The 16,329-nt window shown below is 35.9% G+C and overlaps 5 protein-coding genes and 1 long non-coding RNA gene across 9 annotated transcripts; 4 read left to right on the top strand and 2 right to left on the bottom strand.

Annotated features, from left to right (window-relative positions):
- The first annotated feature begins 607 nt into the window (after positions 1-607).
- LOC8278779 (probable protein phosphatase 2C 34) lies at positions 608-2,942 on the top strand. Of its 3 annotated transcripts, none has more exons than XM_002516929.4 (6): positions 608-891; positions 1,098-1,349; positions 1,464-1,772; positions 1,851-1,968; positions 2,081-2,304; positions 2,497-2,942. In XM_002516929.4, the coding sequence occupies exons 1-6, from the start codon at positions 859-861 to the stop codon at positions 2,710-2,712; spliced, it is 1,152 nt and encodes a 383-aa protein (XP_002516975.2). In that variant the 5' UTR covers positions 608-858; the 3' UTR covers positions 2,713-2,942. The 3 variants fall into 3 exon arrangements, with proteins under 3 accessions (XP_002516975.2, XP_015573367.1, XP_015573368.1); XM_015717881.3 differs by having other exon boundaries at positions 611-891; positions 1,095-1,349; XM_015717882.3 differs by having other exon boundaries at positions 612-891; positions 1,089-1,349.
- Positions 2,909-4,700, bottom strand: LOC8278780 (mediator of RNA polymerase II transcription subunit 20a). Its single transcript, XM_002516930.3, has 5 exons — positions 4,573-4,700; positions 4,345-4,487; positions 4,084-4,262; positions 3,894-3,983; positions 2,909-3,289 (listed from the first exon to the last, which is right to left on the bottom strand). The coding sequence occupies exons 1-5, from the start codon at positions 4,584-4,586 to the stop codon at positions 3,050-3,052; spliced, it is 666 nt and encodes a 221-aa protein (XP_002516976.1). The 5' UTR covers positions 4,587-4,700; the 3' UTR covers positions 2,909-3,049.
- Positions 4,701-4,867: 167 nt separating this feature from the next.
- Positions 4,868-7,404, top strand: LOC8278781. Of its 2 annotated transcripts, XM_015717883.3 has the most exons (8): positions 4,868-5,144; positions 5,231-5,361; positions 5,441-5,518; positions 5,633-5,677; positions 5,770-5,814; positions 5,899-5,950; positions 6,261-6,357; positions 7,033-7,404. In XM_015717883.3, exons 1-8 carry the CDS (start codon positions 4,868-4,870, stop codon positions 7,196-7,198), a joined length of 891 nt encoding a protein of 296 aa, XP_015573369.1. In that variant the 3' UTR covers positions 7,199-7,404. The 2 variants fall into 2 exon arrangements, with proteins under 2 accessions (XP_015573369.1, XP_015573370.1); XM_015717884.3 differs by lacking the exon at positions 5,770-5,814.
- Positions 7,405-8,365: 961 nt separating this feature from the next.
- On the bottom strand, positions 8,366-11,902 carry LOC8278782. The gene is made up of 7 exons (XM_002516932.4): positions 11,593-11,902; positions 11,299-11,496; positions 10,936-11,208; positions 10,305-10,407; positions 9,638-9,756; positions 9,380-9,556; positions 8,366-9,161 (listed from the first exon to the last, which is right to left on the bottom strand). The coding sequence occupies exons 1-7, from the start codon at positions 11,884-11,886 to the stop codon at positions 8,403-8,405; spliced, it is 1,923 nt and encodes a 640-aa protein (XP_002516978.2). The 5' UTR covers positions 11,887-11,902; the 3' UTR covers positions 8,366-8,402.
- LOC125371094 lies at positions 9,037-9,926 on the top strand. The gene is made up of 2 exons (XR_007217325.1): positions 9,037-9,175; positions 9,225-9,926. It is a non-coding gene; the product is annotated as an uncharacterized LOC125371094 (long non-coding RNA).
- Positions 11,903-14,264: 2,362 nt separating the features above from the next.
- Positions 14,265-16,306, top strand: LOC8278783. The gene is made up of 4 exons (XM_002516933.4): positions 14,265-14,876; positions 14,980-15,031; positions 15,143-15,210; positions 15,719-16,306. Exons 1-4 carry the CDS (start codon positions 14,736-14,738, stop codon positions 16,238-16,240), a joined length of 783 nt encoding a protein of 260 aa, XP_002516979.1. The 5' UTR covers positions 14,265-14,735; the 3' UTR covers positions 16,241-16,306.
- The last annotated feature ends 23 nt before the right edge of the window (positions 16,307-16,329 follow it).

The following is a 16,329-nucleotide window of genomic DNA, read 5'->3' as shown; positions in this document are numbered from 1 at the left end:
GGTCTTAAAGGTAATTTAATAACACATTGGATTAGGACTAAACAGAAAAGAAATCGCCCTTATTAAAATTTCTATCTTTCTTTTTTTGCTCGAAGGTCACCAATTTAAATGTATATCTATGTTATTATAATTCCATATGAATTTAGTTAAATGGTTTGTTACAACTACGCACAAACTCCACTTTTTAATGTGAGAAACCTTTCACAATCAAACATTTGTTTAAGCTTGTTCTAATCAAACAGTTCTTGAAGATATACAATTTTATTTCAGTGCTCTTCCAACCATGAATTTATTTTATTTTAGTCAATATAATCCAATCTTTCCCTGTCCCAATGATTATTTTATACCCTTTTTTAAGCATCATTTATATGTATATATACATTTACTTTTCTTAATTATTATGTCTAATGAGATCACAAGGAGCATAAACTTATTAGGACAAGTTGCAAGTTGACCGACCATAATATAAAATATTTAAGCAAACCTTATTACCAGTCTTGGATGAATCATTATCCAATGCATATTTAGTATCTTAATTAAATCAAACGCGGCCATTATGACTGATGTGAATCTCAACCACGTAACTTGCTTTGTCAATGCCACAAATGCCCATTGCTTATGCATATTAATGCAAACAAAAGCAGTGGCATTATAGTCATTTCGGTATCCTACTTACAGTTGTTGCAAAGCTATACATAACGTACTAATGAACTTGGAAAACCTAAAAGAAGACAGGAAATGGAGTATAAGCAACGAGAAGAGGCCTTTGCATGTCCAAGTAACGTATTAACTTGCCGGAGTCACCGACATATATATTCCGGGTAGTTAGAGTTGATATCCGGCGAAAGCTGCGTTCCCATGGTTTTGTTAACCAAGTTCCACAAGAACAAGGTTTTTCTTCTATTGTTATTAACTCCCAAATGATCACAGCAAACTTTGTTTTTGCTTCCTCTTGTTTTCTTTTATTAATTTTTGTTACGACTTATTTTATGCTTTCTTGATTCTGATATGTTTGTTTCGAAAGTTTGGACGTATTTGATTAGATATTATTGAATTAAAACTGATGGGTGGCCAAATGTGATTATAAGTTGTAGAAGATTCAAGAAATGGTGCTTTTTCCATCTATATTTGATGGATTGGCTAGGAGTGTATCAGTCAAGAAAGGAAGGAATTCTCAGAAAGATGTTGGCAAGGAAGCTGCAGAAGCTTTGGCAAAGAATGCAAGGAAGAATGAGTTGATGTTGAGTTCTTCAGGCATTGTTAAGTCCATGAAATCAAATAATTTTGCATCAGTTTGTTCTAAGAGAGGGCAGAAAGGAATTAATCAGGATTGCTTCATTGTGTGGGAGGTATGACTTTGCTTCAATAAATATCTATTCAGGGTTTGTTAGAGGCTCAAATGACGGGTTGGTATTTTCTTATCGAATTGCTAATTGTGGAGCATGAATTTGGGTTTTTGGCAGGAATTTGGATGCCAAGAGGACATGATCTTTTGTGGGATCTTTGATGGGCATGGTCCATGGGGTCATGTTGTTGCCAAAAGGGTTAAAGAATCTGTTCCATCTTCTTTGCTGTGCAATTGGCAAGAAACTTTAGCACTGACATCGCTGGACATGGACTTCGAGATGGAACTGGATAGAAACCTCCATCAGTTTGATATTTGGAAGCAGTCTTACTTGAAAACTTACGCGACTGTTGATCAGGAACTTAAGCAGCATCCTGAAATTGATGCCTTTTCTAGTGGTAGTACTGCTTTAACAATTGTTAAACAGGTATATAACGTACATGCTTTCTATCAATCTCTACGGATAAAATTCAGATGGTTCATCGTTTGCTAATTTTGTCTTCAGGGCGAGCATCTTGTTATAGCGAACGTTGGCGATTCTCGGGCTGTGTTGGCAACCATTTCCGATGATGGAAGTTTGGCGTCACTTCAGCTTACCACCGACTTCAAGCCTAATTTACCTCGTTAGTATTTTGTTATTCCTTAACACAGTTTATGCTGTATTTACTATAAATGGCCATGACCATCTTCTTTTCTTACTTGAGGGTTTCTGCTCCTATTTTATGGTGATTGTAGAGGAGGCTGAACGAATAACACAGTCCAATGGTCGAGTGTTCTGTTTACATGATGAGCCAGGGGTGTACAGGGTCTGGATGCCAGATGGGAAGAGACCAGGGCTAGCATTATCAAGAGCTTTTGGTGATTACTGTGTGAAAGATTTTGGCCTCATTTCTATACCTGATGTCACCCAAAGAAGCATAACAAGCAGAGATCAGTTTGTCATTCTAGCAACAGATGGGGTATGCATTTTATACCATAATCACCAAAATGAATTTATTTTTTCTTTCTTTTCTTGCTTGGCTTTGTCTTCTGGAAATGTCAATTTCCTTTGGATTTGGTTTGGATGGCAACGATATTACGAATTATAGCCAATTATTTGCTGCCGAAACCAAGTTATAATCTGACTAACTTCAACTTATTGTTTCCTCCAGCTATGGGATGTTATTTCCAACCAAGAAGCAGTTCAGATCGTTTCTTCAACCCCAGATAGGCAGAAAGCAGCTAAAAGGTTGGTGCAGTCTGCTGTTCGTGCCTGGAAATATAAGAAAAGAGGCCTCGCGACAGATGATATCTCAGCCATATGCCTCTTCTTTCGTGATTCACTGCCACAAGAAGTTGGCCCTTTGATGGTCTTAAAACAAGCATAAGCGACCATTTTTGGCTAATGGCTGGTTAAGAAACCTTTGTCAGTTCCTACAACAAATGTTATCTGCAAACATGTGAACCCGGACTAAGAATGTTTTGTGTACGAATTGGATAAAATAGCACCTGACTCGCCTCAATGTATTTCTTTTTCGTCTTGTATTCTGTAGACTAATCAAATCCAATATATTTTTGCTAATATGAAAAGAAATAAACGACTTGGTTTAGAAAGTAATCAGGAGATTACACGTGAATCAAATATCATGAATTCATGATATTTAACTTCTGAACAGAAAGGGGTCAGTTTTACAAAAAAAAAAAATTCGAGTATCTCCATTATTCCTAATTTCTGGCTGCTTGTACCGTCTGTGTTGCAATCAGTTGAGCTATGACGGTAGCATACTGCAGAGCTGTGTGTTGTGGAGTATAGTGATCAAAGAGACCATAATCAGCAAAGTTAGTTTCTATATGCATAAATTGCCCGGGTAATGATCTTTTCGATATAGCCTCTTGCCATATATCAACAAATTCTTCCATGATTGGCCTAGCTTTCTCTATTGAGGATATAGGAAGATACTCCACCTTCAAATGAACAACTTTAATTAGAATGGATCTTGGTTAATAAGGACCAAACCAAGTTTCTACAAATAATAGAGAAAGATACTAAAAGCACTGAGAGAGAGATACAGATATGCATGGTTATGGGATGACAGTCTGAATGATGTCAAAGTATAACTAAACCATTCAGGAAATTACTATCAAGACTGACTAGTAAAGTATCACATTCAGTGCTCCATCGTCACAGAACGATGAAACCACTTCAAACACTTCTGTTTTTATATGACACGTGGAACTATTAAGAAGCCATGAATTATAGTAATACATTACTATGTAATGCTAACATTATTAACATTCTAACCAAAAATTAAAATGCATGCTTGGTATTGTAAATCTTATGGATTAACCAAATAAGTACAAACATGCTAAGTGAGATGCGAATTTCAGCTTTGATTCCAATCTTCAAAATATATGTCGGGCACTAATAGACAATGAACAATTCTATAAACACAAGCAGAGCATCATATCATCATTTATGATTAGCTTGACGACGATAGCATGCAAAGATGCCAACTTTACCATAATTTATCTTCAAACTGAAGAGATAATAACATTGCAAGTCCATTACCTCCATAACAATTCCTCTCAAGTTCTCAGAATGATTAGGAACAACCTTTCCCACTCTCAACTGAAAATCCCCAAGTTGATACTGAAACCCCTGCATAAGATTACATCTAACACAAATTACACAGTACCATACAAATTAACCTTTACCTTTAAAGGGAAAAAGAAAAGGAAAAGAAGAAGAAGAAAGTAACCTCAAACAGAAGAGCAACCCTAGACTTATAAGACTGAAGTTTCTCCATTATTGTCTGAATTGATGAATCAGCTTCAACAACTAGCCTTTGACCTCTTATCATAAAATAGTACTTATTTGGCTGCTCCGGCAATGATATCCCCAAGAAATCTCGCGGGAATTCCGGAGTTAATGATTGGTCTGCTTATCAAATTTCAACAACAAAGCTTAAAAAAATGGAGAAAATTTGAGAAAGAACATAAAGATATGACATATGGCCTACCTCGAAGCATGGGTTTATAAGAGGTTAAAGCAGCTTTCCATCTTCCTTCTTTAACTCCATTGATGCTCTCTACGCATTGAGATACTTCGTTTAGTATTTGTGTGTTTACTGTTGTTCCTGCATTTGGTTGCCAGTGCAAAACCCTAATCCATACAATTTTTAATTCCAAATTAAGCATTACATCCATTAAGAAATAAAAATATTTTGTTTAGGATTTTGGATGCTTACCATTTCAACGGCATCGTTCCCGGTGAAGAATGGAAAAGAAAAACAGTGGACACAGCGATGATTCTGAAGCAGAGACAAGACCGGAGCAACGACGTCGTATGACTATAGTTGTAAACTATTGAGTGTAGCCACCCCTGAGAATGAGAATTTACAACTTAAAAACCTTTTCTGGTAATATAACCAAAGTGCCCCAATTATTTTACTAAATTTCAATTACACCCACGCAAAGTCGTCTTCTTCAGGTCATCATCGACCCTCTCCAATTTCTTTTGTTCCTGCTTCCTGTTCTTCTCATATGAGTACTGCTTCTTTAACTCTTTCTCTCCCCTTCTTTCACGCTCCTTCTAGACGCAATTTTCGCGCGCGTCCAACTCACTCTCCGAAGACCTTCTCACCACACTCTCCATTCAAAATCAATCACCAGAGAACTCTCCGGCAACAACATTCAATAATCATGTCTTCATCAATCTCTCAACCTCCGACAATAACCGAACTCGCCGTAGATTTCCAGAAGCTTCTGTCTCCCTCCTCCGGTCTCATCTCCATTTGCGGCTTCGGTTCTCTACTCTCCGGCACGTTATGTAAATCATTATCATCACTGTCTGTGCTATTTATATTTCTTGTTTAATGATTAATCTGATTTTTTTAATGGAAACAGAGAGAAGCGCGAAAAGCACATTTCCTGATCTAGTGAACTTTAGAGTTGCGAGATTAAACGGATTTAGACGCGTCTTTGCTCACGTGGCTCCTATTTTCTTTGAACGCGGCATCGCCAAGCCTGAAACTAAGGTTTCTATATGTAAAATAATGTATGAAATGATGGTGTTTTGGTTTATTTGTGCGTCAAATTTTGTAAATTCTTTTGCAGGAGATTTCTAGCTTGAGCGTGGAGCCTTGCGAAGGTGAAACTCTTATAGTTACAGTTTTTGAGATCGATAAATCAGAGGTATTTAGGAATCTATATACATTTTGTTCTATAAAAATATTTAAAAAAAAAAAAAAAGAGTAATCATTCTGTTTGTATAGCTAGATGAATTTGTGTTGTTCAATGTGAAGGTAGATTCCTGCTTTTATGGAGAGAGAACTTGAGTTCCGATTTCTAGCAGTAAGTTTCTTGATTAATATTTATTAATGGCTTTTCTTGTTTATTTATAAGCAGCTACTATTCATTCTCTGTTGTAACACTATGCATGGCAGGTTGTGCCTGAAACACTTGATGGCAAGCCATTTGATAGTCCAGCGGTAGTTCTTTCTTTCAGTAATAAGTATATATATCTTAGTTAATTTTCTTTGCATTAGCACATGAATCTTGCTGGTGCTTTGCAGGTGCTTTGCGCGCGCTACAGTGATGAGGAATTTTTCCGGATTAGATGTAAAGGTAATTTCTGTCTACTGTTTTGACTGTATAAGGCAGAGATGTCTGTGGTTAGCAACAAAGAAACACTATGACACATTTCTGTTATGTGTTTCTCGAATATGTTGTGGTGACAATTCTGCAATCTGCAGAATCGATGCTTCAATATTTGAATTTCTATCATTCTGAGAGCTCTCTCTTTTGAACAAAATAATGTGTTCCGCTGAGTTGTTGTTATGATTTTCCATTACCTAATTGGCTTTAGCTCTTATATAATGTCAATTAGAAGAATTACAAGGCAAATATAATATGTGACACGTCTAGTTTTATACAGGAAGTAAAGAGACTTATTTTCAGCATTATGGAAGATATGGCATTTCCAAGATCTGGAGAGATGATATCTTACCTTGCCGTACTTATCTTCGACACTGGTAAGTGCTACATCTGATATAGGTTATGCTATAGAAACAAGAAATTGTTAGGGGATTCTTCATTATCATCACAGCATTATTTGCACAGCACATCAAAGTTCCAGAAATTCTTGCTAACATGTTCCCCATGTGAAACTATGTATCTATTGGGGCATATGCGATGGTAGAGAAGCGAGAATTAAACATTAGCTGCATATCTTATAGGAGTACAAAGTGTTGATAGATAACTCATAACCCATAGAAGTAGAAGAGCTATTAGATTCTGATTGATAAAAGTTTATCAGCAAGGATGCTGTAGATAAGAGAAGGCAGAAGGTAGAACCCAAGACTGAGAACTAAGGTAGGTTAGCTACTGGTTTGAGTTCCATAGTCAATTCCTTATTATTGAAAAACCTTTTTCAAAATTTGGTTGATCGAAACTTCAAAGTCCAAACATGAAAGAATTGCCATAGCTGAAATCATTCAGTGTCTTAGTAGATGACCTCTGGTTATCTTTCAGTTTAATTTAATGAGCCAGTTTACTTCTCCCAGCTCAGATTTCTTTCAATTTCTAAGTGAACAACTTGGAGGCATTTTGTTTAATGGAATCGTTAAAGTGGCCAAAGACTTTCCTAAACCTTATCTCTTATGCAACCCTTTTTATATATAAATTGAAGGCAATAAAATGCTCTGCAGTGTATTAGCAGCAAAGAATCTGGGAAGTGCAGCTCACAACAACTTTTTGGATCACACTTTTCTTGGGGATCGTAAAACAACCATCCGCAAGTATCTAGCAACAACAGGTGCAGGTATAATGGAAGAAGAGCCCCCTGAGTCCCTCAAGACCCGCTATGGTGGCTGATGACATGACACTAAATAGCAGGGACATACGTCTATGAAGGATTATTGGATTTCAAGATTGGTTGGATCAAATGTTATATTCCCTGTTATCTCTGATAAGGCAAATAAAAAAGCTGTAAATTAAATGTTTTTGTATTGTTGATTCATGAGGAATGCAAGTTGATAAAGTGATCTGGTCAATAAAGTTTTTGGTCTCTTTCCAAGTTATAGGCTGTAATGCTGTTGTAAGCAAGAATGGTCAAGCTCAACTGTCATCTTTCATACATGTACAGATGATTTCAGAGATTTAATTTTACATTTTAATAACAGAACTGATAATGCATCTCCATTTTGGCATACAGCCTACTGGCAGTTGTTGCGTCTTTGTGGGCTCGTTTTCGAGAGGAGACCACAACACAACACAAGAGTGCAAACCACAAATTCTTAAAGAGGTGATGACGAGGGCTGTAATTTGCTTCTCTATAAGGGAGTTGTCATCATCTCAATTTTCGAAAGTGATTAATATTACTTGATGCACGATTTTTTTCTTTTTTAACTTTAAATTTCACAAGGATAAATAAAATAGGCACAGGAGAAGCAATCAAGAGGAATTACGGGGTCCTGTTTTGTCTGTGGGGCGACATGTGTACAAAGGCGAAAACCCACATCGGAACCTATAATAAGCCAGTTTTTGGCGCTTGCTATAAATAAATTGGGGGATGGAAGCACAACTTTAACTCGTCCTGTCAGGGGTGAAAGGCGACTCGTCAATGATCGTATAGAGACGGCGGGTCGTGCCGACACCTGGTACAATCGAACACACCTATTGAGGCGAGTGGGTTCTGCCCTACTTTAGGTGGTCCCGCCCGCCAATTTTTGGAAGCCTCCCATTGGCGAGGCTCACAAAGTCTCTATGTTTAAGCCCTTTTCTTTTTTCCTTTCTTTTGTTTCTTCTTCCAGCGGGATTGGTTTAAGTATCTGTTAATGAAGAGGCAGGACCCCAAAATTAACTGAATATATAATTTCTCATCAAATTCGAAATAAATTTCATCTAAAATACTATTTATTACTATGTGTATTTTTTATTTCCTGCATTTTATAGTTCACAACCTTTAGTTACTGCTATTTCGTCCTACATGCCAAAAATCTAACTTGGAAAATAGTAAAATACTCAGTTGCCAGCTCTATATTTGTGGAAATGCAATTTCTTTTTTTTTTTTTCCCTACTATATCTGATCTTGTAAAATAGCACAACTACAATCTTCATCTTTTTGTAGTTGCCTAATTAACAACTCCATCATCTTCTTGTACATAGGCATATAATGATCGTTTATCATCGTTTTTGACAGGCGGATCTTACTGTACAGTTCTCTGGGAGTCTCGTATATACCCACATGTTCTTCAGTGAGTACTTCATGATCTACATTGGCAGTGTCCGAGGCAGGCATGCTTACAATATGCATGATTCTACCAGGTGGATAAAAATGTTGGCTGTCTGGGACATCCATTGTAGTTATGGAGTTGTTGGTTTCTGCTGCATTTGCCAGAACATTCTCTTCCTCGGTGATCTCTCTGGCTGCAGCAGCTTCTTCTTCCTGGGCCTGAAAATCAACTTCAGTCTCTTGCCTCTTAAGCTCCTTTTCGAGTTCATACCACAACTCACCTTCAGTAACATCCTCAATGACAGATGAACTAATTACTCTATCACCAGAAATAAGTGGCTCATCTTCCTCGGTATCATCATGCCCTGATCCACTGCTTGAATTACTTTCTAGTTTGTGCTGGACTGAGTCTTCAATTTGAACTTCAGCCACAAGAGTTTCAGAACTTTCAGACACTACAGAAGCTTCAGGCAATTCCTCCAATTTAGAGTTCGCAGGTGGAACCACAGATCGACGCCTCGGACCCATACATGACCATGATGACAGAGATGAACGAGTTCTGACAACAGCTTGGGCGACATTTTGTGCTCGCTTCATCACAACCTACAAATTAAAAGGTAGACATCTTTTTGTTATTTACATAATGACTGGCTAATTGAAAAACAGATAAATAATGCAGGAAAGGTTGTTGCTTGTACATGCACATGAAAGAAAGAAGAGCAAGACAGCAAAGTTTCAATTGACTTAATAGCTCCAAAGAATTGACAAACCAAGTGTTAGAAGTCTCAGGATTATAAACCAAAAGGTTACTTTGAATTTACCTGAGTGCTACTAGAAACAGGACGCAGAAGAGCACCTGCCCCAGCAACTCTAGCTCTGGCACTGGCTATAGATGGTAGACGCGATCCCAGAGCAGTTGCAGAGCGATAAACAACATTTAAGACTCTGGTATGCTCAACCTGATCCCGCAAATCATTTAACCATGACGATGCTGTTACCTGGTCCACAAAAATTTAGAAATATGAAGTCTGAAATATATACTAAAGAATGAAAACCAAATACTGGTCGTGATTCAGCACCTCAGAGCGAAGGTCGTCAATTGAAGCAGTTGAAAATGTAGGCACCAGATCAGATCCATTAATCACAGTAGTAATAAAGTGCTTGCCTGATTCTGCTAAATCCCATGTCATACAGGCAGCTGCAAATAATGCAGTTCAAGGAATTAGAGAAAAGCATACCATACTCACCAATAAGCTTCTCTTCGTACTATTCTAGGAAACGACACTGAAATCTAGTTAGACATCCATGAATTATGCAACCTAGAAGGAAAAGAATCTTAAATGTCAAAATCAAGATGATTCTCATAAATAGCTTCTTTCAAAGGTTCTACTTGTCAAAAAGATACTTTTACATGATTTTGTATTATAAATTATCAACATTCATAACAGGTATGAGCACAAACATTTTACCAATCAACAAACACAAAGGTAGCACAACTGGTGGATCTTTAAGATCAAAGCTAAAGGCCATTGTTTAGAAGTATCTCTATTGTGGCATACATTTGCATGATAAGCAATTAACAAATTCCATATCCTAATCCAATTAATGAAATGAAACATTGCACATACAATATGAACAATTTCTGAGAAAGAAATTCATCATTTTAAACATAACAATCCATCATTAGAGCATACTAACCAGCAAATTGAAAAACTCACAGTAAGATCAACAGTAAATAATACATGCCTGGGGCAAATGTGACGCAGGTGCTAGAAGAGAACTCCTTCTGCTCCCGTAGGATATAAGTTAATAATGCAGCAGTACCCCCACCAAGCGAATGCCCAACAACCTAAAACAATTACTGAAGAATTAAATGAAAAATTCATAAAAGGAAAAATGTACCACATGAATGCCCAACAACCTAAAACAATTACTGAAAAATTAAATGAAAAATTCATAGAAGGGAAAAATGTACCACATGGTTCTTTACGACGATCCTACACTAGTTAATGATAACAGAATGTCAACAGAGATGGCAAGAACCTTATAGTTAATTGTTCTCAAAGCTTGCCAACATATGAGGTTTGAAAACAGAAATGAAAAAGGTTCCAAATCTAATACTGAAGCTTAAAATGGTTTCAGTTGGATGCAATTGCTGTATGAGAAAACTAAAATCTTCCACGTTCCAAGTTAAGTGACATGATGATATCATTGGCTTGAAACAAAATGAATTTGAAGATTGTAAAACCCAAATGCAATAGAAGCCCATAAATAAAATTCAGATGCAGGAAGTAACATAACAAAATATGAAGAAATGCCAATCAAGCAGATGCTACAATCTATAGCATTTCATGCCAAAGATAAAAATAGATATTACCTTAACTCCATGGTCAGGATAATCGGCAAGTGCCTCAAGCAAACAAGGAGTACTAAGCTTGGCAATCCAACGAGCAGCAGCAACCATTCCGCAATGTGCATAACCTAGAACTAAATTACTAATCCCACCATCATGTAAAACCGAGTGATGGAAGGGAACGACTGCACCAGTTGCTGCTGTTAATGTGTCTTTAATACTATGTGTACCACGAATTAGTAGAAGAAAACATTTTAAATCTTTATCATGTATAATTGTGAAAGCCGGCTTCAAAAGCTGCAATTTAAATGTAAAAAGATCAACATCAATATCACGTTTGACAACAAATTAAAAAGAAAAAGAGATAGCTATTATCAGTAAACTAACCCCAGCCTTGGGTTTTTGAAGAAGAACATCTTCCATAGTGTAACCAGCAGAATCCAAAAACACTGGAAATGGCTTCTTGGAGAAGAACATACAAAGTGTTAACAATCTTAACAAGCTGTGTAACTCTTGTATAATTGCAGGTCCTTTAAGCTTCATACAATTACTCCCAGCATATATACTTGCAACTTGCAAATTAACCTGCGGGTGAAAACAGTAAAAACCCAAACTTAATTGATACTGAACCACAAAAATCTAAACCCTAGAACTAATTAAGATAAATGATAATCAATTTACCTGTCTCCTGATGAGGTAATTAATGCCAAAAGCTAAATCACCAATAGGCCATTTCCCTAAAGTTTCAGAATAAGTGAACCTTAGGGTTTCTGATAACGTAGTAATCGTTTCAAGCCATGTTGCTGGTGCTTGCGCAGGTCTGCGAACGATTCTTCTCCTTCCCGATCTCAATTTTGATGAATCTCCGCTCTCATCGCCGTCTTCTCCGTCGCCTTTCGCAGCCAGTCTACGGCTTAAGACGTAGTACAATAACACCGCTGCTCCGGCGGCGGTCGCCATTGTACCCGCCGCCATCAATCGAATAGATCGACTATAAAAAACAAAAATAGAAGAAAAAAGCTTAAAAACTCTTGAGATTGGAGGAACTGAAGAATCCTAGTAGCTCAAAAAAATAGAAAGAATAAATTAAATTGAAATGAGAGATTAATTTTTTATAAAAAGAAAGAAAAAGGAAAAGAGACGAAGTTCAATAGATGTTATCAGAAACAAAATAAATAAATAAATAAATTCTTTTTTAAAGAAAGACGGGCTTTAATATATATATATGTGGATTTGTGAGAAAAGAGAAAATAGAAAAGAGTTTAGTTTGTCCAAATACAATAATACTGATTAAGGATACGCGGTGCATTTGGAATCTTCTTCTCTCTTCTACACTTCAAATGGCTACCACCCATCCGAGTATTTGGAATAATGTAAAATGTGGAAAGGAAGGAATTGAGTAGGGTAGTTAAAGTTAAGAGGAGAATGGGGCATTAATTAAAGTTTTTGTAACTGTTACAATGGTAATATTGTAAACAAAAAAAGGGACATGAATGGAATGGAACGGAAGATGGTGTGACCAGGTTGAAGAAAAAGCGCGTTGCTATGGATGAGGACGAATTAGAGTACTCCACTGGCTTCTTTTTTTTCTAATTAACAAACAACTATTCTATTTATTTTATTGTCTATCTTGATTTTGCATATACTCCCGCATATGTTGATTGATGTTGTTGACAGTGGATTTGTTTCTCTTTTGTTGGCTGCATGCATCACTGGGACAATGGCGCACCCATCTAGAGTAATTCTTTTTTATATATTAACTAATTAAATAATAATTTTAATTATAAAAAATATTATCTTTAAAAATTAATATTTATTAATAAACTAGAAATTTTAAATATCAAAAAATAAATTAAAAATATTCTAAAATAATTGATTTTTTATTATTTTTGAGATATTGTAGATTAATATTATTAAATTAATTAAAATAATAATAAGAAGGGTGCAATTACTAGTTTTTGATAAACGATAAAAAGTGTAATTCATGGCTATGGGGTAACTTGGGCTAGAGAGAGCGAGTTGGAGAGGGGAGTGGCTGGATCCAGCCCAGCACATTCTATTAGGATTTAGGACCCAAATGCATGAAATTTATTTCAAATTTCAACCAAATACCATTTAAAGAAGAATGAAATCACATTTGGGATCTAATTAGTGTTGGCATTAAAAGTATGAATGAAAGTGAAATCTAAAAAGAAAAAAGAAATAATAAATTCAAATGGGAAGCTCATAATACGATGAATTACACCTCCCTAAACACACTTGGTTTCTAAATTTATACTAGTTATATACAAGGAGTCCATTGCTCTGGTCTTACTTAGAAAATGAAGCTGCATTGATCCTGGTAAATTTTCTTGATTTTCCAAATAAAAATGAATTTCTCTTGGCTTTGAATTTTGTATCCAACCACTCCATTTGACCTACCTTTAGGCCATCCCTCAATTCTGTCATCTATGAGCAACCATTTTTTCTTCATGCGATGCCTATATGTATAAACCACTGGATTCTCCATTGAATCATCTTTTAGTTGTATTATTTTTTCTTTTTAAATTTGAAGACCTGAATATGCACAAATGTGTGCATGCTCTTAAAGCAATACTCTCTTTTTCCCTTAATTTTTGCGCATCAATCAAATGGGTAAATGCAATCTGAAAGTTCATATCCATGACAAACATAAACTTCCACTACGGATACCCAGAAAAGAAATAAGGCTTAAATTTCAATTGAATATGAGTTCTCTTCGTATGGATTGGTCCAATCATGAGAAAAATGCAAAAGCAAGAAAAAGGGTTTAAACTAAAGGAGTGCGGAATCTAAGGTCAAAAACCTGTTTTTTGTTTCAGAGATTAGAATATTGATGCATCTGTTGATTGATACCCAACTAGAATTAAACTATACACAAACAAGCAGACAGAATCAATAACAATTTTGAAGTTTTCCAAATCTTTGGACAGGAAAAAGGAAAGGACTTTTCTTTTGTTTTTGGGAACATATAAAGGTTGCCACTTTTGCTTTTCTTTTCCTTTTTTTTTTTTTTTTTTTTTTTTTTTTGGTTTCAGGGAGTAGGGACCTATCAGGATTAGTTTTCAACTACACTTCTGATGAACCCTTTTTTTTTATGCCTGAGTTTGAAGTTTCAACTGGGCATTATGTGTGTGGGTCATTCTTCTTCTTCTTCTTCTTCTTCCCCAACTGTACGCTCCATTATTCACTTCTCATTCACTAATTACATCGCTCTCTCCTCTATATTTTACTTGAAATGTTTTTGAAAATAAGAGTTTTTGTCTGCGAATATGAGATGTAATAGCTGGAATATTACATTCTAATTTCACTGTTATCAAATAATTACAGCTTAATTATAGATAATAATAATATAAACGCTTCACTGATTTGATTTCAAACCTCTTAAAACGACTTGTATGCACATAGCATCATCCTTAATCATAATCAGGTTCTTGAATTTGATCTGAAGGTTTTAAAAGTATTGCACTTAATTAATCGTGATTAAGGAGGAAATTAATTAATTAATCTTTTTTAGAAAAAAAAAAAAAAAAGACTGAAAAACAAGAGCAACGTGGCAAAATTAACGTTATCATCTCCGTCTCTGCACTTCCCACCAACTGATCCACTTTCAAAAATCTCTCCCGCAAACTTTGCTCATTTTTCTTAACCGCTCCACCTCCTCCTTAATCACTCCCTCTCTTCTTTAAAACCAAATAAAATTAAACGCACACCTTTAAATTCTTCATTTCAATCACTCACTAACCCTTTTTTCTTATAAAATAATATGTCTCTCTCTCTCTGCTTCTCTTTCAAATTCTCTAAAAATGGGTAAAGAATCAGATACCACAAAATCCCAGTTAGTCTTGGAAATTTGCTCTCTATCTAACCTTTCCAATTCTTGTTCTCATAAACATTCTTTGAAGCCGGTTAAATCTCATTTCATCGACTGGTACCGCATTCTTGGAGTATGTCTGTTACATCTTTCTTGATCTTGAATTCTTGATATCCATTCATTTGTCTACCTCTCTTGATGCTTTTATCTGATACATTAACAATGTTTTATTATAGATAAAAGAAGATGCAGATGTTGATGTCATTCGAAAGCGGTATCATAAACTTGGTATGCTTTCTCGAATGTGTCTCTTGTGTTTTCTATTGAAAAATGTGCTTTCCTTGCTTCTCCTTTTTTTTTTTTTTTTATGGAAAAGAAAGAATTGTTTTCTTGGTGCAGCTTTGCAGCTTCATCCTGATAAAAACAAGCATCCCAAAGCTGAGATTGCTTTCAAGCTTGTCTTGGAGGTTAGACGTTTTGAATCCTTGCATAATTAGGTTCAAGAATATTATAAGTATGCTTAGAGAAAACCATGTACTTAATCACATTAACAATTATTCTTAGTTTTTTCGAAAGGAACGATTATTCTTATTATTAACCGAGGTTTGGGAGAACTAGTTAATCTCCATCAGATATAATTCTGAAAGAATGGAAGGTGGAAAAAACCTGTGAAAGAAGGGTGTAAAGTTGAAATCGTCATGCGAATGGCATGCATTAATGAACTGAGCTAATGGTTTGCATAGCATGTACTATACAGTGTTCTCTCACGTGATAGGACCATAAATTTGGCACTCAGCATTTAATTTTTTAACAGCAGAAACTATTTTCAGAAAGCTAAATTCACCAACGGCATCTGCAAGTTAGGTATGACTGCATTCATTCACCAATTCACTAATTAACTCAAGATGGGTATCTGTTGCTCTTCTTTTTTCATGTCGTTTTCTTTATTTCTCAGTTAAGCATCTTCGTTTGCAGGCTTATTCATGTCTGTCTGACAATGTTAAGAGACGAGCGTTCAACTTGGAAAGATGGAAAAACTTCTGCACAGAGTGCAATGACGTGCACTGCAATTCGAGATCGAAACTGCAGGATTTGAACCCTGCAAACCACTCAAGATCGTACAGAATTCTGCAAGGTTTAAAAGACATTAGACAGAGATTCAGAGAGGAAGCCAAAGTGATGGAGAATTGTTTGAAGGCTAATGCCACATTAAGGAATGAATCACCGATTTTCAATCCTACAGACCACTTGTATCAGAGCAACACTCGTTGCAGATCACGAAGAGAATCCCCAATTTTCGATCCATCTGATTATCTATTTGAAGGCTACCCTCATGTCAGGAACCGAGTTTACAAGAAACCTGATGATGTTTGGTTTTCACAAAAGCAAAATTCATCAAATTATGCCAAAGGAACGGCAAGATATGATTGCCCAATATTTGAGAATAGATCAGATAGAGGAATGCTGAAGACAAAATCCGCTTGTGTCAGTTCATAAACTAGAATTAGATTGTTTCACTAGATTTTCCTGATATAATTCTCATATTCATCGTTTATTTTTAAATGTCAAGCAGCATAAGATCAGCA

This window comes from Ricinus communis, chromosome 9, assembly GCF_019578655.1.
Source record: "Ricinus communis isolate WT05 ecotype wild-type chromosome 9, ASM1957865v1, whole genome shotgun sequence".
Classification (NCBI taxonomy): Eukaryota; Viridiplantae; Streptophyta; class Magnoliopsida; order Malpighiales; family Euphorbiaceae; genus Ricinus; species Ricinus communis.
This window is presented reverse-complemented; position numbering and strand designations above follow the sequence as displayed.